The following is a 17674-nucleotide window of genomic DNA, read 5'->3' as shown; positions in this document are numbered from 1 at the left end:
GCAGCCTAGTATTATTGTTCAGCCATCATTGTTGACTGATAAAATTCTTCTGAGAATGGAGACGTGCGGTATTCTATTAACAGTTTACGGGAAACTCGTTTCGAAAAATGTTCGATTCCATGAATGGGGTGTTTTGAAGTTTTACGTCTCTTCAGTTTTCTTGATAGTGTGGTCGTCAACAAGTGTGGTCGTGATAGTGTGGTCGTCAGTTTTTTGAATAGTGTGGTCGTCAACAATATCAGCGGGTTTTACTTCAAATTTCCCACATGAATTCGGGCCCGGAGTTATATGCCAGACTGACGTATTCGTTGGGTCTGTTCTGACCAAATAATTCTTTGAATTGGAGGGGGAAAATGGTCAATATTTCAATCAATCTTTCAGTTATGGTCGGTAGCAAAAATTTATGTTAAGAAAACTCAGATCTGGTTGCATTTTTTTGGCGTTAAATTTAACCGTGTCAGCTGTCCAGGCGGCTGTTGTTTCTATTTGAATGCTATTTTTGCTTTCAAGTAATAATCACTCTTCTTTTTCTCCCATGAGCTTTCCGATAAAAAATTGACAAAGCGAAAAAAGCAGGAGGGGCTAATGTAAGGGGTTTTAGACTCACAACAACTGTGAGGTCAAAGGTTAAGCTTTACCCATATTGTACTACATCTTTTGATGCTTTTCGCATCATTTGGGATACCGTCAGACAGTATCATAAAGATATAGCAGTAATTACTGTTCCGACCCCACTTGCGGGGAAGGGGGAGGAGCTATATACTCAAATGGTTTTTTTGTTCAGTCAATTTTGGCCCATCGATATATTCATCTCCTTCTTTTTCTCCCGAGAGCTCTTTTCGAGACTTACGCTTAATAGTATGTAAGCATGCGGGGGCTTTCCCATTCGTCGATAGTGATTTGCAAAAGATAATGCTATCAAGAACAAAAAAAACTGAACGACATCTGCTTAATTTTTACGTCCAGCCTGACTGGAATTTCCACCATGATGTGGCCATAAATATAGCATTTGAAAAGTTCTGAATATAATAACTACAGATTAGCCAGATTCAATAATTTTTAATCTCAGCTAAACAATCTTTCTAACTAATCACCTGACAAAAATCCACATCAGTTTCAAATAGAAATAAAAATTTTAAAGGGGACGCAATAAAAGGAGACGAAAATACAAATGTACGATTTTCTAATCTGGGGACTTTCAAGCTGATTGTAGTTATGTTTGGTTGAATTCATTATTATTAATTGCTCTTGAACGAAGTTCATAGCAATTATTGTAAACGTGTGTGCCGTTTTTTATGCAAATTTTTCGCTTGACAATTTTGCGCTCTTTTCTAGAACATTCTTTGACTTCTCAAGTGACTCCTTCACGCTTTCGTTCATTTTTGAGTAATCTCTATTTCTCCGAAGTGAAACTTATTGCTAATATACAATCGGTTGCAGCATAGCAGAGGTAAGTGATTCGTAGCGCAGTGGTTCGTGCGGGTGGTTGTGGAGCGGGAGGGCAATGGTTCGAATCCCGGTGGAGGGAAGGTTTTTTGCACCCGAAAAGAAAAAGTGATCTAGGCTACAACCCTGAATTAAATTGCCTCGCATGTTGTTCAAGAGCAATTCTTCCGACCTTTGTTGGTTTATGTTTGTTTTTTTAATTAATGTTATTATAATTTTTATAGCCATCCCCCGAAGTATAGCTTCCCCACCACCATTGTATTAAAAATTGATTGTTTGGGAGGCAATAGGTTTTATGACCACTAAGTTTCAGGGGTTATAACGGGAAAGGCCTAGTATGCGACTTGTTTCAAAACTGTTTTGAGGAGATAGTTTCATGGTGCGAAGGGAGTTTTTAATCTTAAAATTTTTATGTAACGTCCCCAATGAGTCAACCCTCCCATACACACACTCCCGCGTCCACCTGGCAATTTGGACCCCCCTCTCGTCCAACCCTACCCCTCCCCCATCGCTTAACCCCATCCCACCCCACCCCCCCCCCCCCCCCCAACCAACTCCTGATCCCCTTAATCCTAGTTTCCCTTGACTCCCGATGGCTGCTACCAAAACCAACTGCTCGCCGTTCGTTTGAGAGCAGTTCGCTCGGCGTTAGTTGGTTATGTTTTTTTAGAATAGCGATCTGTCTTTGAGTCATAGTTTTTGATTTTTTTGGAAGTTTCGAAGTTATGGTGAAGCTTACTTCGGTTAGTCATCACTCAAGCAAGATTTCAGTAACTGCTGAGTAATTTTTATTGAAATTGCCTATGTTTTACATTTAACGCATTAAATTGAGTGTTTTGTAAAATCTGGTGTGTTCATCATACTTCATTGCAGAAGTTTGGATTGTGAGTTCTTGAAGTCTTTGATCAAGTTGAAGTGATTTCAAATGGAACGGAAAATTTATGAAGAATGATTGCAGATATAGTTAATGAGAGATGGGAAAAATTAACGAGACAGAATTTAGCAATGGTCAATATTAACACTTTCACAAATTAAAGCGAAGAATGTAGTCACATAAGATATGTTAATGCATTATAGGAAATTGATAATGTCAATATCTTTGATGAATAGGTTGATATTATTGATGTCAGTATTGTCTTTCCCCATGTTTCAATCTAAATTGGCAATCATGGGGAAAATGAACCATATGGCAGCCTAGGTTTATTGTTGAGCCATCATTGTTGACTGATAAAATTCTTCTGAGAACAGAGACGTGCGCTATTCTATTAAAAGTTTACGGGAAACTCATTTTCGGAAAATGTTGGATTCCATGAATGGGGTGTTTTGAAGTTTTACGTCTCTTTAGTTTTGATGATCGTTTGGTATAACGTAGAGAATGCAAATCATGCGGCAAAAAAGATGATAAGGTTTTTCTTGCATAAAGTTGAACTGCGTTCTCGAATAGTGTTGACGTCAACAATATCAGCGGGTTTTACTCCAAATTTCCCACATGAATTCGGGCCCGGAGTTATATGCCAGACTGACGTATTCGTTGGGCCAGTTCTGACGAAATAATTCTTTGAAAGGGAGAGAAAAAATGCTCAATATTTCAATCAATCTTTCATTTATGATCGGTAGCAAACATTTATGTTAAGAAAACGCAGATCTGGTTGCATTTTTTTCTGGCGTTAAATTTAACCGTGTCAGCTGTCCAGGCGGCTGTTGTTTCTATTTGAATGCTATTTTTGCTTTCAAGTAATAATCACTCTTCTTTTTCTCCCATGAGCTTTCCGATAAAAAATTGACAAAGCGAAAAAAGCAGGAGGGGCTAATGTAAGGGGCTTTAGTAGACTCACAACAACTGTGATGTCAAAGGTTAAGCTTTACCTCTATTGTACTACATCTTTTGATGCTTTTCTTATATTCGCATCATCTGGGTTACCGTCAGACAGTATGATAAAGATATAGCAGTCCTTATTGTTAGACGGTTCAAAATTTTGATGGCTTTTGTATTGATTCAGCTGCGCGAACTTCCTCGGGAAATGTGTTCACATGAAAGGAAATGTAATTTTAGCCAATCTAGCTTTGCATGTCGCATTTGAAGCTGAGCATCTCGAATGGTTAAATATATTTCCTGTCTAATGTCTGGTAATAGCATGGCTATGCTGATCAAAAATTCACAGGTTTTAGAAATTATATGCACTTCAAATCATTAGTATGAAGTAAATTTCAATTGGTACCCAGTGAAACTTGTTACTGGTGGCAGACGTTAATGCCCAGCATTAACTTCTCTTTCATTCGAACACGTTTTGAGCGCCTTTTTTTCGTTGATTCTGAAGCACTTTGTAAAGTCATAAGTTTTGGAAATGAAAAAAACGGAAATGAGTTGCAACCTAAGATGTCATGTAAGGAAACCAAACACGGAAACTAAATAATTGAAACTTGCTACTTGAAATAATTGGAAGAAAAGAGACATGATACGACAAAGAAGGAAGGATAGGCAACGTCGTGATCAGCAGAATTTAATTTGTAATTGCACATATATTTTGTTGCTCTGTATGGAACTTTTTTCGGCGCTTCAAGGCTCGTTCGTAAGTGTTTTGGTCCCGGGCTTTTTTGTCGTCATTGTTGATGATGAAAAATGAGGATGCAGCTCCATTAGGTCAAGCAAATTGTAGGTGGAAAAAAATTATTATGTTTTAATAGCCGCGCGTCAGCTACAGACACCTATAATTAAGCTCCTATTTTATAATTCAAAGAACTTGAGTTTTTTGAGGCACTCATGCGAACTGAAGGGAATTTCCTGACAACTAAAGTTCCATTTAATTGCTGGCACCTTTTTTTCACAACATACGAAGACGAAGTCAGATTAAGCATGCGAAGAAAAAAATGAAAACCGTAGGTTCAAGCAATTATGGGAGTCATTTGCGTGCTTTTATATGCAAGATTTTTGACTGATAAATTTGTCGAGTAATTCCATCACTATTGTCTCCTTGATTTTTGTGATAAATTTGCTCTCACCATTTTGAGCATCTCTACTGAATTGGTTGCTGCTACTTAGTGCTAGAAGTAAGTCACATACAATGCAGGTAGAAATCGGTTTCAGTTGTTCCCTTTGTATAATACCACTTGGCTACATAAGTTTGCTAGTAAACCCCCCCCCCCCACGCTAGTCAGTGCGGGAGTGAGAAATAGAAGAGTGGAAACATTTTGCTGAGAATTTTTTGTCCATGCGCTTCATTTTCCATTCTATTTTTTGAGGCGTGGGTCTTGACTATTAGACAAAGTCAGTTTTTTCGACACTGGGCAAAACTTTTAAACATTAAGTGAAGGCTACTTATAACACTTCAGACGGGGCAGTTGAAAAGCCAATTGAAAATAGAGTATAACTGAGTGTTCCCATCATTCGCCTTCACAGAAAATGTGTTATAATATTTAACCCACTTGATTTTTCACTGTTTAGATCTACTTATCAAATTTGTCCCTAATCAATTGCCAAATATTTATAAGTAACAGTTTAAATCAGAATTAAAACACATTGGTTCTTGTGATTTTTATAATGATATTTTGTGTCTATTGTGTATCAAGGTGGGGTTATGAATCTGGGGTTAAGGCTGGAAAAAATAGGCGACTTAGGAGCGCACCTTTGTTTTTCTAAACTGCGATTGTTCTAAGTTTAATTCCAAAATTTTTTCTATCACCTAATCGATTTTTACTATCACCTGATCTGCCCAATATCCCAAGCCCCCATTTATTTACCATAGCTCAAACTGGTGCTGCCAAACTGGCTTTGATGGTGCAAACTAATACTATTTCTAAAGGGTCTCTTATTTGCTTTCTGGAAGTTTTAATCATTTTCTAACCACAATTTCGGGCAATTAATTTAGCTTAATTTTTGACCAAATTTAGGAAAATTGTATATTTAATCAATTGCAATATCTAGCTGTTTCTGCGGGTTTATCTTTGAAAAACAACTATCGTTTTGTCAATGTCTCCATATAGAACAAAAATACAAAAAATGCGTTTTATGGAAAAAGAATTTGTGACAAATTTTCAGCCAATTTTTAGATTTTTTTATGAATTTTTTACCAGTCCCTGACCTAGGTTAACTAATTTTTAGATCTATTTTAAAGCCTTGATAAACAGGAAGAAGGTTATTTTAAATCTGTCTTTTACTAGTGAATTGTTGAACAAAATTTTGAAAAATCAAAAAATATTAAGCTATTTCATATCAAACCTGAAAAACTAAGAGAAATTTCAGGTTTAAATGATAGCATTTACCTTTTCAGCAAGGATCGTTGACTGCATACTAATGAACAGCGACTCATTCTTCATTTTACACTTTTTGGGACCACACATTTGAAAAAGAGATCATGTTTTTGACATGATGGCATTTAACTTCACAGATTTTGATCACCTTTAACGTCACTAATAAAATTCACGTCAGTCGGTTATTTGCTTCATATTTGTATCATTCAATAAAAAAACAAATCTGATTAGCTGTACAAATCTGAGCAGCTGCAGCATTTCTGATGATTTGTAGAACAATTGGAAGTCAAATTTGAGCGGCCACATCAGGTAGCAGAACGGGTAATCACAATGAGTGAACGAACAGAAAAATAAGTTTCAGATTGCGAACGGCTATTCCTGAGATAAGACAGATCAGATTTTTGCGAGTCTTTGTTGACTTGCCTTGCTTTGACTGCTACTTGTGTTTTTGTCCCCCTTTTCAATATCAATTTTGTTCCACGCTGTTTTTAAAAAGCAACAAATTATATCCATTTGTGCTTAGCGTGAACTGTACGGATCACTTTGTAAGATTTTGGTGTTTTTTTGAAATAATTCGTTTTGAAAAGTGTTGATTTTATTTCTAGTTTTGATATTCATAGTTTTTTTTTGCGGCTCGCTTGATTATCATCAATGATGATTCTAACCAGTTTATTGCAATTTAGCTTAATTTGTGATAAAATTTTAGCAAAATTCTGGGTCAATGTTCAATCAATTGTGACAGGTAATTGTTTCTGTGGGTTCATCTTTGAAAAACAACTATCTTGTTGCTTTATCTGTTTCTCCATATAAAACAAAAGTACAAAAAATGCGTTTTGTGAAAATTGCGACAGGTTTTCAGCCAAGTGTTAGATTTTTATGAGTTTTTAACCAGTCCCTGACCTGTGTCAACTAATTTTCCATCAAATGTTAAGTTGTTCAGATCTATGCTAAGGTCTTCATGAGAAAATTATTTTAAATCTGGATAAAATTATTTTGCTAAGGTCTTCATGAGAAAATTATTTTAAATCTGGAGAAAATTATTTTAAATCTGTCTATTAATTGTTAAACAAAATCAAGAAATTTTAGATATATCATCAAATTTGAAAAACTAAGAGAAATTTTAAGTTCAAATGAGAGCGTTATTTGTCCCCATGCATGAGTGACTGAACAATAGTTAAGAGTGATTCATTCTTCATTTTGCACTTTGGAACACACTGAGATTTGAAAGAATGTTTTATGACGGTTTTCAAATTTTGATCACTTTTTACGTCACTAATAAACTTTTTCTCATATTTGTGTCGTTCACTTAAAAAGAAACAAATCTGAGTAGCTCCACGTACTCAGCCAACAATTAGTGGAGTCTGTGTAAAAGAACTTTATCATTTTTGATGATTTTTAGATCAATTGGAATTCAATTTTGAGGGGGACATTAGGTAGCAGAACGGGTAATCACACTGAGTCAACGAACAAAAAATGCTTCAGATTGCGAACAGCTATTTCTGAGATAATATAAAACTCAGATTTTCCCGAGTTTTTGATGGCTTGCCCTGCTTTGACTCCTGCTTTTAGTTTTATCCTCTTTTAAATATCAAATTTTTTCCACGCTGCTATTTGAAAAAAAAAACAAATTTTAGCCATTGGTGCTTAGTTTCAACTGTTCAGATCACTTTTTAAGATTTTCAAGACTTTTTTTAAAATACTTGTTATGGAAAAAGTGTCGATTTGAATTCTAATTTTCCTATTATATTTTTTTGACGGCTTGCTTGATTATCATTAATGATGACAATTAATTTTGAAATCAAGCAGCTTTTCATACATTCAGTTTCATTTATAATCATGGAAATTAACTGAAGGACGATTAAAAACGACTTGGGTTTAAAAACAGATTTTTTAAACTTTTAAAATATTGTTCTGACCTGTTTGATCTCGGTTTCGCTCTGTTTTCCTTCCAGTGATTGACTGTTCTTTGAGCCTTAAGTAAAGCAATTTAAAACAAAAAACCAATAATACAGCACAATTTTATTACTTTTTCTAAAGGGGCCTCAAAGAGCTTCTCTATTCACTTTCACAGGTATCTAATGTTTAATTTTTTTCTACTAATTCGGTGGTGTCTTATAGAAAATTATCTCTTGCTAATTTTTACTTTCTTCAGCTCTTGCTTGTTGTTTTTTTGCAATTTTTTTGTATCGTGGGATAGGGGGCTTCATTCGGATTCTCCGCTGAATATGTAGATTAGCGTGATTTTTGATTTCTTGGAAACCTCCGTTTCCAGACAGTCTAATCAACTTTTTCTTAATTGTGTAAACCACATACGGATTATCGTTAACAAAACACGTTAGTATTCATAAAGCCAACCCATACGTTTCACCTACTCTTGCCGCTTTTTTATACAACTGCTGAAATTCATTTTCACTTCTACATGCTATTCAATTCAATCATTTTACCAAAACATCTTTTGATGTATGTTGCAAAAAACTCTGCCAATTGAAGCCAATTGGTCACGCTGATAATTGAAATAGCTATATGAGAATTATTTTAATAGTGTTTCAGTTTCCAGTGTTTTCCATTTCTTAAACAATGTGTTACGGTTAAGAATATCTTCAAATTAGAAAGGTTCCACGGAATATAATTGACGTCGAGCCGCTGTTTCTTGATGATTTTTGGTTTGGTTCTCGATTATCTAGATAAAACATGAAAGTGTTGTCGTTTTATTCAAACTATTAAACTTCTGCAGCCAGATTTACGGTAGTTCTTGAATACGTTCTTGCGACAAAAATTAGAGAATATGAAAACAGTTAACTTTAAGTCAGAAATCATCAACTTGACTTTAGAACTGTTTAACTTTTTTAACTTTTTATTTATCAAAGAGTTAAAGAAAGAGACTGAGGAAGCTCAATCACAAGCGCTAATAATGCAACAGAATTCAAACTGAAAGCTTTCGTGTTTAGTGACAACACGTTTTAGGAAAACGCCTTTGATATTTATCATAACTAAGGTCAAATATGTATTTCGTGATTGAAGATACGCTTTCAAATGCGAATGTGGGAACATTCCGTGCCGCGCACAGAACAAGCGAGCCTTCTTGTTTGCTATTATGTTTTAATATTCAGTGCCCAGCGGTGCCATTTTGCATTTTGACGTTGGTTGGTTTTCCATTTTCATTAAAAATGAAGTTTGTGGGTTTATGGCATGCATAATTTACAGATTTTAAACTTTTTAATTATTGTTCTGACCTGTTTAAATACTGTTTGATCTCGGTTTTGCTCTGTTTTCCTTCCGGTGGTTGACTGTTTTCTGAGCCTTAAGTAAAGCAATTTAAAACAAAAATGAAATTTTTTGAATTATTATTCAGGACATGCCCTGTTATCTTAATATTTACTTTGAGAGCTAGAAATTTTTTGATTCGTCAAGTTTTCGCTTTTCATCTATCTTAGTTAGCTTCACTGTCTGCTCAATCTGCTATATTTGCAATTAAAGAACAAGTGCTCAGCAAAGAAATGCTGTCAGGGTCAAAAACGAAATAGACAAAAAAAATTATAAACTTAGAGGTAAAAGACCGCTACCTTTTTTGTGTTTAATTCGTTACCAGGTCGAACGCTAATTGGTTTTATTAGTTTTTTTTCTATTCGGTTAATCTTTTTATTAGAAAACCATTCTACGTTACGAAATAGCGCCGTCGGGTGGTACCGTGACGGCGAATATAGACAAACGAATAAAGCAGGTTTTTTGTGAATTCTTTAAAAAAATCTTTGCTGCACCTCGCCTAGCATATCAGGTATGATTCTTGACCATCTCTTATGAGAATCAGCCTGGCGAAGAGAAGCAATTTACATTTAAGAAAACTAAACTCGCTGTAAATGCACTTGCCGTTTGATTTTCGAAACGGGTTTGGGTTAAGCTGTGAATTAAACAGCCGTGAATTTTTCTGTAATTACATAATTGAAGTTGTTTTTAATCCAGGTAAAAATTGTGTCCCTAATCGAACTCATTTTACTTAGTTGTATTTTAATATTTTAATATCAGAGCACTACCATTTCAGATTAAATGAAATTGCAGAACCACAACTGAGTGAAATGAAGACACCAAAATACAGAACCCACTTTTCTCCGCGCCCGTTCAATTGGACCTCATTGTTCTTTTGTGGCAGAATTGTGTCATCAACGGACACTCATGGACACGCCAAGTTTGCCTGAAGAGGAACTACAGATTGTTAAAACATGTGAAGGATTGTGCAGCTTTGCATGTTTTGTAAATTTTGATTCATTGCATGTCATTACTAACACCCTCAAATGCCCGTGCAGAGAACCTAAGTTGTTCACGCTGTACAGAGGCGATTTTCTTCTAAATTCTAAATCAAAACTAATCCACGAAGTTGCGCATGTTTGCATGGATGCGTTTAACAGTCATTGGAGGCAGATTCAAGATGTCTTCAATAAATACTCCTCAGTTAACAAAGCTTTGAGGTCTTCGAGTGTAGCTTTGCATGCATCGGTTGCAGCTACTAACAAAAACAGCAATGCATGTTCGGACGAAGAAACTAACGATTTGAACTCTGTACTCAACAATTTAAACTCGATTGCGCTGTTGGTGTGTACGGAATGCGCGCCCCTGGGGTCCAAATTACCTAACGGAACCCTGGATCCAGTTAAATCTCTTGGTTCTAACCTGAAAGCGGAAATAATAAGTCATAACTGTGGTCCATTACTTGCCTCGCTGATTAAATTCAAGATTCTGGAACGGTGTGCTGAATTTTGTGCCAACAATAGCGGGAATAATGCGGACAATGCGAAGGTACAACTTCTAAATGTCTACAGAACTTTGCTGAGTCAAGCCAAGCAGCCCGTTTTCATCTTCGAGCCGATCGCCAAAGCTCTTTTGAATTTGGTCAGTGATTGTAAGGCTTACAAGTCGTCAAGTGTGGAAGCTATAATGTTAAGTCTGCTGTATGATCTGAGTGCTGTGTTCAGCAACGAGCCCAAAGTGTTCCAACTTTTTTCTCGCTTTTCACTCAACCAACCTGAACCCGATTTCTTGCCTTTAAGTATTCTTCTTGTTTATATGTATCGAGATGACGATTTCGGTGAGTTGGCTCGGAGGGCCATATACCTGATTTTCTCAACGATCAGTTTGGATTACGAGATGATAAAGTTTGTCTCGGAAAAATCCTGTTTCTGCTCGGTTCTGGCGACAGGAATCAGTGCTACATATTCGTCTCTGCCCTCAATTTTGCCACATAATTATCTACACCTTCCTGTACTGGGCGAGGGCGACTGTGATAACGTGCCTTATTTGTATAACTTCATCCAAGCTGTGCAATTTTGTAACTCTCTCTGCAACATATCACACAAACTTGTTCGGGCTAATATCACCGACTTCATTCTGGCAGGGTTCCTTTGCCCGATTGTTCTGCCCTCCATTAGCCAGAGTTCCTCAGCGGAGGCTGTGGCAGCTACTGCGTACCTGGATTTATTCATCAGAACCATTTCGGAATGCAGCTTAATGAAGTGCGTGGTCAGTTTTGTACTAACCACAAAAGTTGATAACCAATCTCTAATCAGCTTGATTATAAGTCGCGTCAACAACCCAATGTCACTCTTTGAGGAGGAAGCTTCAGAAACTGCAAGCTCGAACCCTAATGTAAACAGTAACGACGCTTTGGAGAATTTTGCAATTCTGGACAGGGCTTTAAGCACAGTATCGCTTTGTTTTCTATCAACAGTTATAAACTTAAAATCTGAAGATGTAATGTTGGAACTGTTTTTAAGGTATTTACTACCTGGCGATCATATCTTATCAACTCAAAGGCCAAGTTTGACTTCCCAAAACGATTCTTATGGAAAGTCAGTTGAGAAGTTTTTGTCTCTCATTCCTTCGGTGTGTAGAAAAGCAAGACATAGACCCCTAGTATTGAACCGAAACTCAGGTCGACCGCCTTTGGCGAATTTGAGCGTACCTGTTCAATCGCTAAGTGGATCGGTCAAATTGCAATCCGCGAAAAAAGCTAATCAAAGATTGCAACGGAATACCTCAGCACCTTATTCCAATAATTTGTCAATGAAAGAAAGCATGACAATAAATGACGATGACCCGAATGATATCGAAGTTGTAACTTTAGCCCAGTTTGAGACTTCATATTTTGACTGTTTATCAGACGCCAGGTCGAGAATTGAAGAATGCTATTTTGCTACTTCGGAGTGGAATTGTAAATATAGCGCATGTAATAATGACTCCGTCAGTAAGACTAAAATGTCCAATGACAGATCAAAGAACAGCAATCATCATGTCAAATTATCAGTGACCAAAAGTACAGATAACGTTACTTTAGATGAGAAGGCGGAATTACCAGATATTCATCCGAAAATTGAAGCAGTTCGGGAAAGGATCGAAAATGGCCCCAGTTTGTGTGAAGAAATTTCTCCTGAACAGTTTTTTGAAAACTTGGATATCGACACTTTCGTTGGTCAAAAATGCGATGTCCGTTTTTCTGAGACGAACGGCTACCTACTAAGCAGTGTACTAAAAGAATCTGAAATTTGTGACAAGATTGATAATTTATTAAACGACTCATTTGAAGAAGTTTTGAATAATGGTGTAAACCTTAACAATTACGAAGATGCGGAACTTAGTTCAGCTGCTGATGGTTTAGCAACCAGACCTCGTAAACTTGCCTTGCTTAAATTTGACTCGCACAGGTTGGCGTCATTTGACTCACCGTTGCCTTCTATTGGGTCTCCTAACTACACGCCATCAATTGAAAAGGTTCCAAGTTTGGCCAGTTCCAAGAGCACTCAATCGTTTTCGGACACTTTGAAACGGCAGGACGTGGATTTAGCTTCAAGTTTGAACAGCGATAGGCTGTCAAATTTTTCCCTTTCTCTCGGCTCGGCTGAAGCTAAAAAAGCGTTCAAAAACGCTTCATTGACTGGTAATCAACAACAAGGTCAGGTTTATTTGGGTCCATGTTTCGCAGCTTTGTTTCTGAAATTGGAGAATGTTTGTGAGAACAACTTCCATCTGAATTTAGTGCTAACGGGAATATTTGCATCGTTGGCTGCGTATCCATTACCGCTTTTGAAATCTTATCTTTTAAATCCAATTATGCTTTTCCAGCCATCAGTTCGAACTTTGTACAATACGTTGCAAAAGATTCAAACAAAAGTTGACAACTATGTTCAAAATGTTGACAACTTCCAAGAACTTTTACTTAGAGGGCGGTACTATTTTGCAAATATGGACCGATTTTCAGACGTTTCGTTAGAAGATTTCTTTGCCTCCGATCCCAATTTGAACCATTGGGATAGTGGCAATGCATTAAATGCGTCAAACAGTTCATCGCCAAATCCGAACAAAAAATTCCCATCAATGGTTTTGGACACAATTTTACGTCGTAAAAAATCGACCAATCAGAAACCGAGTGACGGCAAGCAACGAGAAATTTTGTCGGGTCAGCCTTCAAACAGCGACAACTCGTCATTGGCCGAACGAACGAGTGTTGAAAGTGGCGGGGGTTATTTTGTGAGTGTAGAAACGAGGAATCACGTGATGGCCGTGATCGTTTTAGAAGAGTTTGTGAAGGAATTAGCAGCTTTCTGTCAGGAACATTCCGTCACAGACAATAGCACTTGAATGTTATGGTAGATATAACAAGGCGGCTCGGTAATGTGCGATGGCACATAAAGTTCCGACCCCGCCCATCCACAATTTTGGCATAATTGTCTAGCAAATGAGGAACAGATAGAAAAACCCAAAAATTATTTTTTGCGAAAAGTCTTTTTCAAAAAATTCTGTATGAACGATAAGATAGCCTCCAAAGCAAATAACTCAGTGGAGTTAAAAATTGATGCATTAGCTTGATGTAATATGTCAATATTAAGAAAGCGAGTCAAGATGAACGTCAAAAACAAACAACAACAACAGCAACAAACATTATTTACATCAAAAAATTTTTTTCCCTCTTAAAAACTAAATTTAATAACAAAGTCAACATACCGTCAGATAAACCTAAAACTAAACAAAAATAACTAATAAATCACCAGAAACCATATGCGACCAGTCCATAAAAAGGTTTGGTAACAATTATACAAAAAAGAACAAAAACATTAAAGTGAAAAATATAACTTATTTTTTTGAAACAGTTAACTTCAAAGTAATAAATACCATTAGGAATCAATTAACATTACCACAAATTTACAATTACCACTGTTCCTAGAGAAGGGCATTAGGACCTGTCCTTATTCATTTTTTAAAGCGGCTAAAATGAACAACAAAAAAAACAAACAAAATTTCAATTGAAACTTGCCAGAAAACGCTGCCAAAACCCTCGAGCCATATTTTGTCCCTCAAAATATATTCGATTGCGCCTTCATCAAACAGCTATAAAGTAGTACGTGGCCAATCATTAGTAAGACTAGGTAACAAGTAGACAAAAAAGCGAAGTGCTAAAGTATGAAATAATTTCAATTTTTTTTTCGAATAAAAATTACATTCAATGTCATAAAAGGCATTAATTACAAACAGAACTATTTGAATAGGGTCGTTTATTCAAAAAAAGGAAGCCCTCGAGACCTGCAGTTACCCAGAATATTTCTCGCATCTACAAAAAGAATGTCAAATAAGACAAAAATCAAATTAATTTACATTTTTGTGAAAAACCGGTGTCGAAGCCACTAAGGTCATAACAAATTCATTAAAAAAAAGATTTTGGGACACCAATCCCTTTTATTCCCTTGACACCCATAATGTCATATTTGACCTGTAATGAAATAACGAGATTAGCTAACAAAAAGAAACATAAAAAGAACAAAATTGCGAAGTTAAAAAGTTTTTTTTTTTAATTTTGGAAAACGATTGTTTTCAAAGTCATGAAAGCCATCAGCTATTTACTAATATCAGAATATCGGTTCTTCTATTCTTCCACGAAAAGCCAATGAAAGTTATCACTATGCAGGAAATTTCATACGACCGAAACGACAAAGTATAAATGACAGTTAAAAACAAAATTAAAAAATTCAATTGATTTCTTCAAGAAAGAGGCGTCGAGGCCGTTAAAACGATTATGTATATCATTCAGGATTTCAATATGTTCAATTGTGCTTTATTTTTAACGCTAATAATGTGACAAGAGAACTGTCAATAATGTGATAATGTGACAAAATTCGGAAACGTGAAAAACTGGCAAATATCGAAACAAACAAAAATCTGAAATCTTGTAGTATCAAAGCCAGAAAACAATAACTTCAGGCTTAAAACTGCAACCGAGAAGAAATGTTAAATCAGTAGAAAGAAGAAGCATTCTTTTTTTGCAGACACTAAGCTGGAAGTTGAACAAATTAAGAAAAAAATAGAGGAAAACTTAATTAAGCCATTATTTATTGAAAAGTCAATTATTTTTAAAAGAAACGACCATAAACTTTCAAGTTAAAATTTAAATGGATTAGCTTGGAGCTTTTTAGTAAGCAAACTGGTTGGACCTATCACTCCTGAGCATTGATTCGATATGTTCTGTTTTTTATTTTTAAAGAAAGGGTCCTTTTTTTTAAAAAAAAAGACCGACTGATTACAACCCGATTTCTTTGGGTGGTAGCAGTCCAAGAATGGCCCAAAACAAGCCCTGCTATTGCTTATTGTCCGTTAGGAACATTTGATTTTCGGATGTTGCAGATATAGATAATTTGTTAGTTGAAAACTCAAAATAAGTTCTGCATTTTTGATAATCAACGAGTAAAGTTAGCAAAAAAAGGCAAAGTTTTAACTACAGAGCACTCTCAGCGTACTCTGAAGTAGAAATAGCGCCCCTCTGAGTCTACAAAGATTGTATGATTGTTGTTTGGAGGTGTACTGCCGGCAAACTTAATCAAAACGGACTAAAGTAGCTTATTTCGTGCTGTTTTTGTTGAAAAAGGCTAAATTTTGAAATATTTATCCACATTTTTTGACCAAAAAAATTAAATCAAAACAATGAACAATGCTTGTTCGTCTTCAAAAATAAAATCAACGACACTATTCTTAAAAATTATAACAAATTTTAGCAAAATTGACGAAAATTTAGGCAAAAATTCCGGAAAATGTGAATAAAAACAACGGGAATTCACTCTACTTCTCTGAAGTTCTCAGAAGAAATTCAAAATAAGAAAAGCCGAAAAGATTTTTTATATTTAAAAATAAAATCAACAACAAGTTTTTAAAAAATGTTGACAAATTTTAGCAAAATTGGCGAAATTTTGGTCAAAAATTAGCGAAAATTCCGTAAAATGTGAATAAAAATCAACGGAATTCACACTATTTTCACAAAACTTTAAACCTCGATAACTCCCTGTAGAAAACGAAAATTAAAAAAATCTTTTTAATTCCATATTCTACGCTGGACGAGCTTTCTAATGATACCACTCTCAACTCTCTACGATGAATGTATCGATCGGCGAAAATTCACTGAACAAAAAAAAAAAAACCATTTGAGTATATAGTTCCTCCCCCCTCAAGAGGGTCGGAACAAAAAACTATAACTAACTAACTGGTTTTATACAAGTTAGACTGACCGGAGTTGTTTCCCTTCCCTCGTAGATTCCCTCTCCATAACTGGTGTTTCTAAATAGATTTCCACCTTGATTTATAATCATGTACCGAAATTTTAATGGACAGTCCGACCTATCAGGCTGTGCAAACCATCATCAATGCAAAAACAAGCCTTAGTTTGTTCTGAGATCCTATTGGCGACGGGTTGGGGGGGGGGGGTTAACAATTCCACAGACCAACTAATTTAAATACTATTTTGCTTGGAGTTTCACAGAGTAGTTAAAAATTTTATAAAGTTGGCATAAATTATGAGTCTCTCTATTGTTTCTTTCAGTATTTCTCGTTGTGACCCCGCGGGTTGTTTCTTACAGTCCTCTTTTTTCGCGATCATTTGAAGTCCATGGATCTGAGGACGGGGTACTATACTACGAAAGAGCCGATTTCCATTGAATTTTATGGCTAATACTTAGATGAGCCACTTTTCATGATATTGATGTAGAACAGATTTCGATATTGATGTGATACTCTTCAATATTGATGTCAAATATTCATTTTACTGATGTAGAACAGTTTAAGCTGAGACGTTTTTATAAGTTTGGGAAATCGGATCTTGTATTGCATTTTCGGAAAGTAGTTAGATAATTTATTGCAATCAATTTTATCAATTACATCAGGTATTTTCTAAATACAGATTTGGTTAATGTAACTATGAATTTATGGTAGATTGATATATTTGCTCGTTAGCTTTTTAAATACTTTGGATTACCTGGAATTCAAATCCTTTATTGACTGACTTTTCGTTAGTTGTCAAATGCTTAATTCGGTCGTAGTTTTTCGAAAATTTCATATAGATTAGGGATTGTGCACACTATTTCTCCGAAAGCAGTAAGTCAACGGAACAGGTGAGCTAGTTTACCGAAGATACATGTGTTGTCTGTCGCCTGATAGAAAATTCTGCTTTATCTGCAAAAATAACCTTTTTGGTCAAAACAGAAAATTATGTAAAAAAAACTAATTTTTTTGCAGGTTTAAAATAGGGAGCTGTTTAAAACATCGAAAGGAAAACAGGAAAGGACTAGGGATAAGGTTGAGGAGGATATTAAACTCTTTCCAGTAAATTAGATAAATATAATTGTTTTCAATCATACTACTTTGCTTGAAAAGCGCAATAAAATACAAAAAACGGCTCGCAAGCTCTTTCTCCACTTCTTGATGCCTATTTTAATCTTTCGACTTTTTGACCTCCACAGATTTTCGATTTAAACAAAAACAAAATACGATATATGGGAATTGAGAGATTTGTCTTCGTATGTTTTACGACCGCTCGAACAGACTATTCTGCTAAAGAGGCGCTATATGACAAACTAGTTGATTCAACTGCAAAATTGTGGGACCCTTATTAAGTTTCTTTAAATTAAGAGTGAGAAAGATGAAAACTTTTGTAGGGAAAGTAACATAATTTTGTAAA

General features: G+C 35.6%; 1 protein-coding gene across 1 annotated transcript; it reads left to right on the top strand.

The window, feature by feature from the left end:
* The first annotated feature begins 9737 nt into the window (after positions 1-9737).
* LOC142353690 (FHF complex subunit HOOK-interacting protein 1B-like) lies at positions 9738-13408 on the top strand. Its single transcript, XM_075406006.1, has one exon. The coding sequence runs from the start codon at positions 9865-9867 to the stop codon at positions 13318-13320; it is 3456 nt and encodes a 1151-aa protein (XP_075262121.1). The 5' UTR covers positions 9738-9864; the 3' UTR covers positions 13321-13408.
* Positions 13409-17674: the final 4266 nt, after the last annotated feature.

The sequence above is a fragment of the Convolutriloba macropyga genome, chromosome 14 (assembly GCF_964194025.1).
Source record: "Convolutriloba macropyga chromosome 14, txConMacr16.3, whole genome shotgun sequence".
NCBI lineage: Eukaryota > Metazoa > Xenacoelomorpha > Acoela > Convolutidae > Convolutriloba > Convolutriloba macropyga.
The sequence above is the reverse complement of the archived record's forward strand: the minus strand, read 5'-3'. Positions and strand labels throughout refer to the sequence as shown.